The 14,423-nt window shown below is 46.2% G+C and overlaps 1 protein-coding gene across 1 annotated transcript in view; it reads left to right on the forward strand.

Moving 5' to 3' along the window:
* Positions 1–14,423, forward strand: part of klhdc8b (kelch domain containing 8B) — a gene marked incomplete at its 3' end in the record, with an annotated part of 182,772 nt that overhangs the window by 13,308 nt on the left and 155,041 nt on the right. The window contains exon 3 of the mRNA XM_079801795.1: positions 192–1,036. Coding sequence (XP_079657921.1) covers positions 646–1,036 — 391 coding nt within the window. The 5' untranslated portion in view covers positions 192–645. The remainder of the gene's footprint in view (positions 1–191; positions 1,037–14,423) is intronic.

The raw sequence follows: 14,423 nt of genomic DNA on the forward strand, positions 1-14,423 counted from the left end.
TAATATAGAAATTACTCATTGTAGAAAAGATGTATTCAAGTTATTGTATGCATACATTTAATGTACTTTAATGTACATTAATAAATAAAAAGTGACAAACTATTATGCATGTCATTCAAGTAAACTGAACTAATTTGATTTATATTGTCATTTTATCTTGCACTTGCTCTTTCTTTTCCTCTTTCTCGTAGCGCCAGGCATGTGGGTCACACTGACATGTTTGGCAGGACTACAGAAAAGGATCCGGCTACACGTTCCACGTGGATAAATTAGTTTTATTTTGTGTCAGAGTTACACATTCTTTCCATATTTTTTACAACTGCACAGCTTGTGGAAGACAACGGGAAAGACTTAAAAGGGCCTGATGCACCTTTTAAGAGCTGCAACAAAAATGAATAAATCATCCAGAGGGTGTGAGGGCTAGTTCTTCACAGACAGCGCTGAAGGAAACACTCTTCTCACCCCACCTGCCGGCTCCGAGCGAGCGAGAGCTAGAACTGAGGTCTTTGGCAGACTGACAGTTGCAGCCTCTCCTGCTCTCTAGCCTGGTGCTTTGTTGATGCATTTGCCTTGATTTTTGCATTCCTCTGCCCTCCCCATCCGTGCCCGTGTCATGCTCTGTTGCCGGCGTGCCGTCCTGGAGCCATGCCCATCCCAGAGATGGCTTTGAGCCCGGTGAAGTCTCTGTACTGGGAGGTGTTCCCCTCCATGGCCGCGCAGCGGGTGTACTGCACGCCCGTGCTCTGGGCTGGGCGCCTCTATGTGCTGGGGGGCTGCAGCGAGAACGGCCTCCCTATGGACTCTGCCGAGGTGCTGGATTTGGAGAGCCAGCGCTGGTGCGAGCTGCCCCCTCTCCCCACCGCTCGGGCCGGGGCATCCGCCGTGGCCGTTGGAGACCAGCTGATGATCATGGGAGGCATGGATGCGCAGCAGAGCCCACTGGCCTCTGTGGAAGTATTTCACCCTGATGAGGGCAAGTGGGAGAGGAAGACAGGACTGGGGCAACCCTCCATGGGCATCACCATGCTGGAGAAAGGTAAGAAGTATTGGCTCTTCTTTTTGACCAATTCCTTGTTGAAAAGACCCGCATTAGATACTGGTTTACAAGACTGCACTGGTTGATCCGCCTCATCAGATCAATTGTAGTAGTCAACTAGCATTACCAGCCAAGTTATTTTTTCTTATAACACTGTTTTTCCAATTAAAAGAAAGTCTAAAAATCCTTGACTTGAAACAAAATTGTGCAGTATTTTAAGAGTTGTTTTCAGAGGCTGTGCCCTTAATTATGCTTATTTTTCTTACCCTGTTGTCAAAGTCATGTATGTACCTGACTAAAAATGGTTAGTTTATGCATAATTTGACAATGGGGTAAGAAAAATAAACTTAATTACAGGCATAATCTCTGAAAACAAGCCATTATATTTTATGGTCAATGACAATAAGCGTATCCAGAAAAAAAAAAAAAATCCTAGAAAAGTTTAATGATCAATAAAAAGTAATGTTTTGGCTTTATGTCCCCCCAAATTTCAAACTGAGTTTTAATATGGAAATTAAAAACCTACTAATCATAGAGAATATTCCAATGTATTGTATGCATGAATTGCATTTTAATGTATTTTAGAATAAATGAATAGAAAAAAAATTACAAAAATAGCATCATGTTATTGACCAAGCAAATTGATCTGATTATAAGGATGGTTAGTTTTTTGTTGTTTTTTTCTCTACGGGAAAACAAGACAATAATATTTCGTACCCACATCATTGTCTTGTCCCTACAAGTGTATGAATTTCTGCTGTTGTAGTTTCTCAGACTAAACTGTCATTGTTTCAGTGAGCAGCGGTGCGTAGAAAGGCATCAGACTGTAATTGGGAAAAAACGAAGTTTGGTTCCTCTCTTGTCTTTGTGTTGCTTCCCGTCAGAGCACGATTAGCCGTATAATCTCGGATGCTGTTATCTTTGGTACAATCACTGCGCTTCTAATAAATGCCTCTCGTAGCCAGCGCCTCTGGAGTGCTCCAGATATACCAGCTCCAAATCAAGGCATCAGTCATGCCATACTGTGACACAAAGACTTACAGTGCAGAGAGAATCTCTTTCACACATCCTCCCTCCTCTCCAGCTTATCTAGGTGTGTGTTCAGGTGACCGTTTATCCAGGTTGAGACCCAGAGGAAGAGTGTTTATTCACAGGGATTGGCTTCTGCTAATACGCATTCCACCAGCTGAGCCGCATTTAGGACGGGGCAGATCAGTTCTGTCTGTGGGTCCATGTTAAAACTATCAGCAAGACCTATGGATTCATGTGCAGGAGAGAGATCATGAGCCTGTGGTCTTTTTACCAATACTTTTGATTCAATCCATTTCAGTCCACAGAATTATAAATGACCCGTCTTCTCATTTACCTAGAGCATCGGAGCATTTGAAATTAGCATGCGAGTTGTGAGCTAGAAGTTTGCCATTAAGAAATCATTTTGAGACACATTAAAGAGGCCATATCATGAATATGTTAATTGTATTTTTTCTAGGTCTGCTTCTAATTTTAGTCAAGGTTCCTTGCACCAAAAACTAGTTATTTACTTTTGTGTGGCATTTTTTGTGCCCTTTCTTTGACAATTTTTACTTCCAGTCTGGCCTTTTTCCCCACAATTAATAATAAATCATTATTAGTATTATTAGGGATCACAATTTTATTATTACTATTAATCATTAATAATACATATTATTAAGAATTTACGAAGAATTTATGAAAATGTAATCATGCTTGTGTTGTTCCAAACTTCTATGACATTATTTCCTCAGTGGAACACAAAATCATAGTCAAGTCATATGTTTTGTGAGAAAAAGAGTGGCCACATTTTGTATTCAGTAGAAGAAAGCAAGTCATGCGAGTTTGGAATGAGTAAATAGTTACAGGATTTTATTTTGCTACTGTACCTTTAAGACCTGTTACTGTATCTTTAAGAGGTATGAATGACCTCTGCTATGATTGACTAACCTCTTTGCATGTAAACGAGTAACACTGCTTAGACATGGTAGGTTTACTGTCAGGTACAACTGATATGAATTTGTCGCCTCTTTTGTGTGTAAAAGAACACCAGCACACCGGGGAAGGAGCTGCAGGATTGTGTGTTTATCCATGTGCATTAGTGCGCTCATAATTATGCCTCTGTTGTTCTCCTTAAAGTTGTGTTCCTTTTCTGGGCACACAAATGATACAAGAATATAAATACCAGCATGATCCATGCCTAGCCTTATGAAAACAAGTGCATGCTAATTGCCATATGCCACCACCATGTGCACTGATAATTAAACTTGAAAGATGTTATTATAGAGTTTTCTGGAATACTTGTTTCTTACTGGTAAAATATTTTAATGACCGCTAAATTGTGCATTTGACCATTGTCAATGGCAACCGACCTCATACACATCTCTCCACCGTCTTTCTTCTCGCATGACAAAACATTTTCAGATAATTCAGGTACATTTGTTTGTTTAATTACTTAGCAGTCAATTAATAATAATTAAATAATTAATAATAATTTATCACAATTTCGCAAAATAAATCCCAATATGGTGATCAGGACCTCAACAAATTAAAGGGGTTTTGTATCATCCTGACGAGGTTTATTTCTTCACAAACCACTGTCTAGCACCAGATTGTTCTTTAGGCGATCCTGGCACAACTTTTCTCTCATTTTCATTTGACAGTCCATCATGTCACTCTTTACTATCAGTACATCATCATAATTCGTTTATCGTCTCGTGCATTAAGGTCCTGAAACAGACCGTTTGAAGCCATAATTCAGTTCTAGGCTTTGTTATCAAAGACCTCTGTTTCACCTCTCTCTCTTTCTGTCAGCAGAGCTTGTTCTCTTTGATATCCTTCACGTCATCTTAGAGACAAATTGCTTTGAGGGTCCAATCTGTATTTGTATGGCTTTGAAATCCCATTTTCCTCTCACCCCTTTGCCTTATTGGACACATTCTGTATCCGAATATCAATCTGGGTCTAAGCCAAACCATCGGGATCTTGTAAATAACACATCCCATACTGGATTTGATCTCAATGTTTAGGAAGAAAAATCGTTTTTTAGCTGATGCTGCTTGTGATAATGACAATAATAGAGACTCGAGCTGGAGAAGTGCAGCTGTGACCGGTTGAAACCACAGAAGTCCTATCTCATATATGTTATAGAAGTTAGAGTGTGTGCTGTGCTGTGATGTGAGGACGTGTCAGAATCATGCTGACCTGTTTGTCACTGGGGCCGCATTTGGACTGGATGGGTATTTAGGCAGACATGGTCTTTTTGATTTCAGACTAGGACTCTGAAGACAATATGACTGTCAGCTAGGGTTGCCAACCATACTACATAATACAGAATCATCCTGTGTTAAACTCAAAATGGGATGCTTTAGTGTGGGATCGTTTTAGTGTTTTGCTCCTGCTCCAGCTGAGAACACTTTGGCATTTGTGTCAATTTAGTGTCAGTGTTATAAATTACAGAATGGAATGGAAAACAAATAGCAAATTATGAATGTGAAACAAGATGTTTTCTGCAAGTTGCAAATGAAATGTGAATATATTCACCATTACAGTAAAAAACGTTTTTTCTATTTCAATATTGTTCAACATAATTACTCCAGTCCTCAGTGTCACATGATCCTTCAAAAATGCTGGTCAAAGAACATTTATTATTATCAATGTTGTGCTGCTTAATATTTGAAATTTCTTAAAGAATAGAAAGGTCTAAAGAACATTTATTTGAAACGGAAATCTTTTGTAACATTATACATGTATTTTATTCTCACTCAATATAATGCATATAAAAGTATTAAGTTCTTTTAAAACAATATTTCTGACCCCAAACTTTTAAATGGTAGCACATTTATTTGGTCAAGTCATTTGGTGCCATTTTCATCCATTTTCAAAACGTTTTATGAGTGTGGGCATAGTTAAGCCAAACTTGTCAATTACCGGACAGATTATGGTCTAAAACAGATGACCAGATTTTGATCATAACTAATTTTTGATCATAATTTGCCTAGGTAGCTAAATTGATATGTGATTATTGGCCATAACTTGACTTAATCTGTCTCAGCCTGCATTTTACTACTAGTCCATCCATAAAAAACAGTAATACTGGCAGATAAGTATTTGTTGTATAGTTTCTGATCTATCATCCAGATAAAAGTAGGCAAAAGTGTTTGGATCTCAATGCATTTTATGATTGATAGATATTTTTTGTACACATGCGTCTGTAAACTGTAAACAAAAATGAAGTGCTACAGAGTGACAGTTACCTGCCACTAACACTTTACATGCATCTCAAAAAGCATATGTGGTACATAGATAAAGGTTGTCATAGAAAGAAACTGTCCATTATTTTCTTTTGCTCAAGTTTGCAACCCTCCAAACAGCACACCTATGGGCCTGTGGCACGGGACTCTCTCTCTTTCCGAGACTACTGCTATCTGTATCTCCCACTCTACCATCCTTCTCACTTCCCTCCCATCATTTGATCAAGAGAGCATTCTTGTTGCTAGGCAACAGGTGTGTAAATCTTTGTGTGTGTGTGTTTGCATTTGTGTGTGTGTGTTTGACCCAGAGACATTTTTAGAACGGAACAGGCTGAGTTGCAATGCCAATCCATGATTCACTCGCTGCTGTGCTACTCGCCTCTTTCCCTCTTCACAAGAGAGGCAAAAAGAAGTGCTTATTGCCCTTCTGCCCCCTTAATACCCATAATGCCCTCTGTGTTCTTCAGATACACCATAGGAAGAGAATCTCCCAATTCACTTGCTCTGATAATCCATCTGTTTGACCCAAACAGGGTTTTTTCCTCCTTATGTTCTCTAGTAGACACACCGGAGCTATGTGCATCTCTGTAGTTTTTACACTCCCTTTCTTTTAAAATAAGTACTTGTGTTTAAGGACAGTTTGTCCATCTGTTACAGAAGCACCTTAAAAGAAACTTTTGGGTTGTACAGTAGCCCCTGGAGATGATTTTTAAAGTATGTCTCTGCTGTAATCCTAGTGGACCTATTTGGTCCATTTTTCCCAGAAGTATGTGATTTCAGGCTAAGTGAGCTTTCCCTCAGTGAATTATGCAGAAACGCAGTGAAAGTGCTGCTTCTTCAAAAGATAGCTATACTGTACATGTAAAAATCGAGGTCAGCTCTAACAATGTTCCTCATTATTGAGCACTAAAACTGCCATAAGATTGTGTTAATGCTAAACAGAGGCATGTGGGCAAGAAAATGCTGAAAATTTGCTTACAAAGTGTAGGGGAAGCTGTAGCTATTTATTAATTATTTTACGAATTAAAATACGGTTAAATTATAAATGAAATAATATTTATGTCTGTAACTTAAAGCAGAGATAAATGCTGAGCTGTTTGCATTTGAACTGTTTTGAATATAAAGCCTACTTTAATGAGCATTTGCATTTTTAATAACATTCGAGACTCCTCCGTATTGATTGACATATATAATTGGTTAATTATACAGTAGTCGGTTAAAACACTCAAAATGGATGGCTGGATGGATGTTCTTTTTGTCCGTTTGTTTGGATGTTTAACAGTTGATGAGTCTGTGGAAAAAGTTTTTCATAATCAAGCCGCAGTGTTCTTGTTCCAATTTACAGTACAGATAATGTTGTTTTGGAATGATATTATGTGAAGGCAAGATGTGCAGTTCATCTGATTTGGCCTTGTTAGCGCATGTCTAAATGCAGTCCATGTTGCGTGTAGGTGTGCAAGCTGCTGATAGAATGTTACTTGGCTAGCATGTGTTTGTCATTTGGTTATCACCACAGCCGTGAAAATGATGTTGTGTTTGTGTGTGCATGTGTTTGTGTGATCTCATTTTATAAATTCGTCTGGGGAGTGAGCGGAGATGCAGATCACTATGGAAACACATCCATCTCTGCTTCACGTAGGGATGAGACAGCTGTGCAAACAAACACATTTGAAACTCTTAAAATTCTTGAAAAATGAAAGTTTCACCTCCTAATACTTTCATCATTAGATGTGGTAACTTCCGACAAAGATGGTGCTCAAAGAATACAATGTATGTATTGCACGCACATGGATATCCTGATTCCTGACCGCAAGCCTTCATTACGTGCACACACGCATGCAATCTGAAATAAAAGATGCTGAAACCATTAGTCCCTTCCTCTCTGCCATTGTGCAAAGGCTGTTTGATGTTGCTTTGCGACCTCCGTGTGTGGCGCACGTTTGATCGTTGTGTGGTGTGCGGGACACTTTCTTCTGAGGAAGCGTGAAGAATAGGGAAGAATACATACAACTCTAATTTCCATCATCTCTCTCTGTCCCATCTCTCTTTTTTTCCTGACACCTGTGTTGAGGTGCTTATTTGATGCTCATCTAAATGAGCTGATCTAAATGCATCCTCAATCACTGTGGAGCTCATTAGTCTTCTGAAACCAGTCAGCCTGTGTGTGTGTGTGTGTGTGTGGTTTTGATTCTGTCCTTTGTTTCATTCGCAGATCTTTTTTGAAGTCATATTGCCCTCAATACCTAAACATGTTATTTTAAATATATATTAAATATATTAAATATTTCTTTCTGTATCGACACAGTCATACAAATCCCAAACCAAACTGTATTCTCACTCTCTATTTAGTTGTTGTCTAAAATACTTGTCGAAGCTTCGGTAGTAATTAACACTGAATATTCGAAGCTTCAGAGGGAGGGGGCTAAACATATTCTTCTCTCTAATAAAGGCAGGAATCTCGAGAAGTGGCGCGCCTCACTTGGGCAGGGCTTATATGCTCCGAGAACGGACACTGCACTAGTGATACAAAACACACAGGTCTGTTACCTCCCAGTAACAAGCTCCTATTTCGCAGTAGATTCATTTACATTGATAATAACGACTAATAGGCTTGCTGCGATAGTTGTGTTACCAGTGTTCAGGCATAACACCGGTTAAATCACTTGCCCACCACCATCGTTTTGATTATTTTTATAGTAATACATTATTTTGTTCAGTTAGAGAACAGACATTACAAATAAAAACTGAACGTGTCTGCTTAATACAGCGTAGGTAAGCCGAAGGAGAGTCGCAGCACAGACCAGCAGAAGGAGTCAGATTTCATTCATCACGAGAGTGAGAAACGTCTCGGTTACGTATGGTAACCCTCGTTCCCTGAAGGAGGGAACGGAGACGTACGTCGGTAATAACCGACGAATTGGGATCACTTCAGAGAGCCCCTATCAGCTTCGAGAACTTAAGAACAGGCCAATGAACAATTGGCGTGCGAGATTTGCATCTCGCGCTCCGCCCCGCGCCGCGGGTATAAACGGGAAGCGAGAGCACCGCACTGACGTTTTTCACTGAGGAGCCGAACCAGTGACTCGGCCAAGCAGTGATGGAAGGAACTGTGGCGACGGGACGTACGTCTCCGTTCCCTCCTTCAGGGAACGAGGGTTACCATACGTAACCGAGACGTTCCCTTTCAGTCGGTCACTACGACGTACGTCGGTAATAACCGACGAATTGGGATCCCTATGGAAAACGCCACAGTTACTACCACTTCCAGCGCCCAGCGAGAGCCCCTCAGACCCCGTTCTGAAGCGGGCGGGAAGATTCACGCTAGAAGAGTCATACTGCTGTTCCGCAAGACCCATTCAGCAGACTTGATTGGATAACGCTGGGAAAGCGTGCCCGAAGGACGCTGCGGGAGCCACATCATGCCCGGAGGGAGTTACCATGTGGAGAACACGTATGGGCTGGCCGTGGGCAGCACAACATACGGAGTCCCAGGGGAGGCCCCGGCCTAATGCAGGCGGGGGACGACACCGTACTGAGACGGCAGAGAACTCTGCCAAGGGAAAGACACGAGCTCGCCGTAGGGAGCTGTACCGTGGAAATACACGTATGGGACCGCCGTAGGGGTCACGACATACGGAACCCAGCCTGACACAAGTTCCACCAATGCATACGAGTGCCAGACCTGGCGTCGGACGCTCCGCAACATCCGACTGCCGAGGGGTGCGGAGGACTCAACAGGGTTCGCCTATCCTGGGGAACTCGACTGGAGAAAATAAGCGCACGTATCCGTTCCAGGGGAAGGGAATGGCGCAGCAAGCCGACACTAGAACGGGCACTTCAGTGAAGCTGACTATGGGAAGCGAGCACACGAGAAGCCACCGGCTCTACACGCAGGCTATAAAACCTAGCGAACGTGTTGGGTGTCGCCCAGCCCGCAGCTCTACAAATGTCTGTCAGCGAGGCGCCACGAGCCAGCGCCCAGGAAGAAGCTACACCCCAGGTGGAGTGAGCTCTAACCCCGAGCGGGCAGGGCACGTCTTGGGATTCATACGTCAAGACGATGGCATCCACTATCCAGTGGGCCATCCTCTGCTTGGAGACAGCCTTTCCCTTCTGCTGTCCTCCGTAACAGACGAAGAGCTGCTCTGAGGTCCTGAAGCTTTGCGTTCTGTCCACGTAAGTCCGGAGAGCACGGACGGGACAGAGCAAAGCTAGGGCTGGGTCTGCCTCCTCCGAAGGCAGCGCTTGCAGGCTCACCACTTGGTCCCGGAAGGGAGTAGTGGGAACCTTGGGCACATATCCAGGCCGGGGTCTCAGGATCACCTGAGAATCACCCGGCCCGAATTCCAGGCACGATTCGTCGACCGAAAATGCCTGCAGGTCCCCTACCCTCTTAACTGAGGCCAATGCAATCAGGAGTATTGTCTTTAGAGACAAGATCTTAAGCTCTACTGACTGTAAAGGCTCGAAGGGCGCCCTCTGAAGTGCGGTCAGCACCAGAGTCAAGTCCCAAGAGGGTATAGAAGAAGGGCGAGGAGGATTTAGTCTCCTCGCTCCCCTTAGGAACCTGACGATCAGATCATGCTTGCCTAAGGACTCACCATTAATGAGGTCATGGCTTGCGGCGATGGCGGCAACATATACCTTGAGGGTGGAGGGAGACAGCCTTCGCTCCAACCCGTCTTGAAGAAAAGATAGCACAGATCCGATCGAACACTTCCGGGGGTCTTCTCGGCGAGAAGAGCACCAGTCGACGAACAGGTTCCACTTCAACGCATAAAGCCGTCTCGTAGAGGGGGCTCTGGCGGAAGCGATGGTGTCGACTACCGCTTGCGGTAGGTCACCTAGAACCTCCGCGTCCCGTCCAGGGACCAGACATGGAGTTTCCAGAGGTCTGGACGCGGGTGCCATAGGGTGCCCCGTCTCTGAGACAGAAGGTCCTGCCTCAGAGGAATGGGCCAAGGAGGTACTGTCGCGAGGAGCACTAGTTCCGGGAACCACGTCCTGTTGGGCCAGTACAGAGCTACCAAGAGGAGATGCTCCTCGTCCTCCCTGACCTTGCACAGTGTCTGTGCAAGAAGGCTCACTGGGGGAAACGCATATTTGCGCAGAGCCCGGGGCCAGCTGTGTGCCAGTGCATCCGTGCCGAGGGTCCCCTCGGACAGGGAATAAAACAACTGGCAGTGGGTCGTGTCGTGGGCGGCAAACAGATCGATCTGTGCGGCCCCAAAGCGACTCCAAATCAGCTGGACCACCTGGGGGTGGAGTCGCCACTCTCCGGGAAGCACTGGCAACCGTGACAGCTCGTCGGCCACACGATTGAGCAGGCCCGGAATGTGGATAGCACGAAGGGACCTCAGATGCTTCTGACTCCACAGGAGGAGATGGCGGGCGAGTTGGGACAAACGGCGGGAGCGTAGACCACCTTGTTTGTTGATGTACGCAACGGCCGCCGTGCTGTCCGTCCGGACCAGAACGTGCTTGTCTTTGAGCGACCCTTTGAGGCGGCTGAGAGCAAGACGAACTGCCAGCAACTCTAGGCAATTGATATGCCATTGCAGTTGGGGCCCCGTCCACAGACCCGATACTGCAAGCCCGTTGTACGTGGCCCCCCAACCCGTGGGTGAGGCATCCGTGGAGACAACATGATGCCTGGACACTTGTTCTAGAGGCACTCCTGCCCGTAGAAATGAAGGGTCCGACCACGGGGTGAGGGTTTGGCGGCATCTCGGCGTCACTTGGACACGGAGGGACCCGCTGTGCCACGCCCATCTCGGGACTCGGTCGTGTAGCCAGTGCTGAAGCGGTCTCATATGGAGCAGCCCTAGCGGCGTTACTGCGGCTGCTGCTGCCATATGCCCCAGGAGCCTCTGAAAATGTTTCAGTGGAACCGCTGTACTGCGTTTGAGCGTACTCAAGCAGCTCAGCACCGACTGGACGCACTCCTCTGTGAGGCGCGCAGTCATGGCGACCGAGTCGATCTCCATCCCAAGAAAAGAGATCCCCTGTACGGGACAGAGTTTGCTCTTCTCCCAGTTGACCCGAAGACCCAACTGGCTGAGGTGCCGGAGCACCATGTCCTTGTGTTCGCACAACTGCTCCCGTGACTGGGCAAGAATCAGCCAGTCGTCGAGATAGTTGAGGATGCGAACACCACGCTCTCTCATGGGAGCAATGGCCGCCTCCGCGACTTTCGTGAAGACACGGGGCGACAGGGACAGCCCGAAGGGCAGGACTTTGTACTGGTATGCCTGTCCGTCGAAAGCAAAGCGTAGAAACGGTCTGTGTCGAGGGAGAATCGAGACATGAAAGTACACGTCCTTCAGGTCGATCGCTGCAAACCAATCCTGGGGACGGATGCATCTGAAGATGTGTTTCTGGGTTAACATTCGGAACGGCATCCTGTGGAGGGAGCGGTTCAGGTAACGCAGGTCCAGGATCGGTCGTAACCCGCCACCTTCCTTGGGTACAATGAAGTACGGGCTGTAGAACCCGGACTTCATATCGGCTGGAGGGACCGGCTTTATCGCGTCCTTCGCCAGTAGGACAGCGATCTCCGCCCGAAGCACGGGGGCATCCACCCACGCAATAGACGTGAAGTGAACGCCCTCGAACTTGGGCGGACGCCGGGCGAACTGAATCGCAAGCCGAGTCTGATGGTACAGATGACCCAGCGAGACGGGCTGGGGAGCACTAGCCAGGCCCCCAGAGACCGAACAAGCGGGGTCATCGGTACCACAGACGTACCCGCAGCAGGGCAGCGAGGCGGAATGCAGGGACCCCAGGACGACATGGGAGTGGTCCGTGTAGGGGTCTGGGTCTGACACACGACCTGCATCCGCTGAGGGGGTGCGCGAGTGTGGGAAGGCCGCTTGAGTGCGTTCCCACAGCCGGCACCCCCTGCTGGCGATTTGGAGAGGCACCAGAGGCTGACAAGGCATGGGAGCGTTGTACACCGCCCAGCGCGCTCTCCAAATGAAGGAGGGGCTGAGCGTGGCAAGGCTTTGTGGCGTTGCATACGGTCTGCCTCACCTCCTTCCTCAGCGGGGAACAAGAGCGGCGAGGCATAGCGTCGCGCACTGTCGTCCACACACCGCTGAGAAGAGGGGAATGAGAGTGGCGAGGCTTGTAGCGTCACACACTGCCATTCTCGCCCTCTTGTGGGGAGGGGAATGAGGGCGGCGAGGCTTGTAGCGTCACACGCTGCCATTCCTGAACTCCTGAGACCCAGAGATATTGGAACTGTTCTTCTCTTTTTTTTTTTTTTTTTTATATATATATATATATATATATATATATTTGGGTACCACTGGCTGTTTTTAACCCCAGTGGCGGAACAGAATTACTAATGGTTTTTACCCGGCCCTCCTCCGGGGGAAGAACAGTCCCGAACCAAATCCGGGTCAATGGTGTTTCTGGACATCGTCTAGCCAAGGGCCAGCGCTGTGCGCAGCTCAACCTCGGCTGAGAACTACCCTCATGCCCTAAGCAGGGCGGAGGTGGCCTGCCAGTGGCACTGCCACCCCACCGATGAGGGTAGTGAGAGAGAGGAAAACTTTATACAGATTATGGCCCTATTGGTGTTCCATATTTTGCCACCAATAGTTCCATAATGCAAAAGCCTCCCAACGCACATCCGGGAAAGGCAAGAGGCAGGCAAGGCGAATTATGCGTTGCACTATGCCTCAGCCACCCGGGAAAGCATGGCTGTCGAGCATGAATCGGATTCAGCACGAGCGCCCACTATTATAGTGGGAATCTCAGCATCATCTTCATTTTCAACACATAACAGCCCTCTCTCCGATGCAGCGATTGACATCTGTCCTCTGCTAGAGCCCCAAACGAAACGCTAGGTCCTTTTTTTTTTTTTTTTTTAAATTATTTATTTTTTAGGACCAGCAATCCCATCTGTAAGCTACCGGCAGACATGTGAGACAGTGGGCGTGGCCGTGAGACGGCACACGGCGCGCTGAACACTCAAGCCCTTATGAAAAAGGCAAGATGAACAGCGCGCCGACGTGGCCATGCTCTCATTAGAGAGCATAGACCACCCACAAACACAGTCTCAACATGCATAGCCGCCGAGTGACGCGCGCTGAGCTGCCGTGGCAACCCGCGCTGTCACTCGGCAGCTGGACGGCACACGGCGCGCTGAACACTCAAACCCTCACGCGGAAGGCGAGATGACCAGCGCGTCGACGTGGTCCCGTTCCCCTGAGAGAACACGGATCACCCACGAACACAGTCTCAACATGTTTATGCGAGAGGGATCGTGGCCGTCAGGACAGGAAACAACCGCATCCAGAAACGCACGAGTGGAATGACGTCTTGAAAAAGACGCAGTGTCACACCCGTGTTGCTCTTTTTGTGAGGAAACGCTCTTTTAACCCTCAGAGCCCGACGGCATCGCCCACGACGTCACACGGCACCTCCGATAAATATCTATATTATTTCATGAAACTTTTATCGATTTTCTTACCGTTTTTTCCAGCAGAAAGCTAACGAGCTAGCCATCACGGGGGTGTCTTTGGTGTCTTTGTAGCCTTTACAGAAGGTTTTCTATCCAGCCTGGAACATGTGCATCTTTTTGGAGTTGTTCAGCAATAAATCAAAACGCTTACATCCAAGATATATCCACTTGATGTCCATAATTTATACATTTTCCGTCATTTTTGCCGCTAGCGCGATGCTAGCTGCCATTTTGGATGAGGGTTTGACCAATGACAGGCTGATCCGTCATCCACGTTGGTGTGCGTCATTACGCATTACCACAGCTCTGTTATTGTGGAGAGAGAGAGGCGCACGGCTAGTGTTGAGGAGATAGAGAGAGAGACGCGCTGCAGTTTTGTGGAGAAAGTTTGAGGAAAAAGTTTGAGAAGAAAGTTTGTGGAGAAGTTCCTGATAGGAACTGTTTTGAGGCTTGGCACCAGTAAATATCCAAAATCCAAAGAGGCCAAAAGCGCCTGGACTTTTTTTGGAAAAATGTAAATAGTTTTGGTTCTGTATAAGTTATCATGTTTATTCCTGAGTTCCAGGACTCCAAAGACTTGAACAAACTGTTTTCCAGAGGAAATATGCTTAGCTTTTATTTATTTGTGTGTGTTTTCAATAAATATTTGAGTGAT

This window comes from Gobio gobio (assembly GCF_949357685.1).
Source record: "Gobio gobio genome assembly, chromosome: 21".
NCBI classification, from domain to species: Eukaryota; Metazoa; Chordata; class Actinopteri; order Cypriniformes; family Gobionidae; genus Gobio; species Gobio gobio.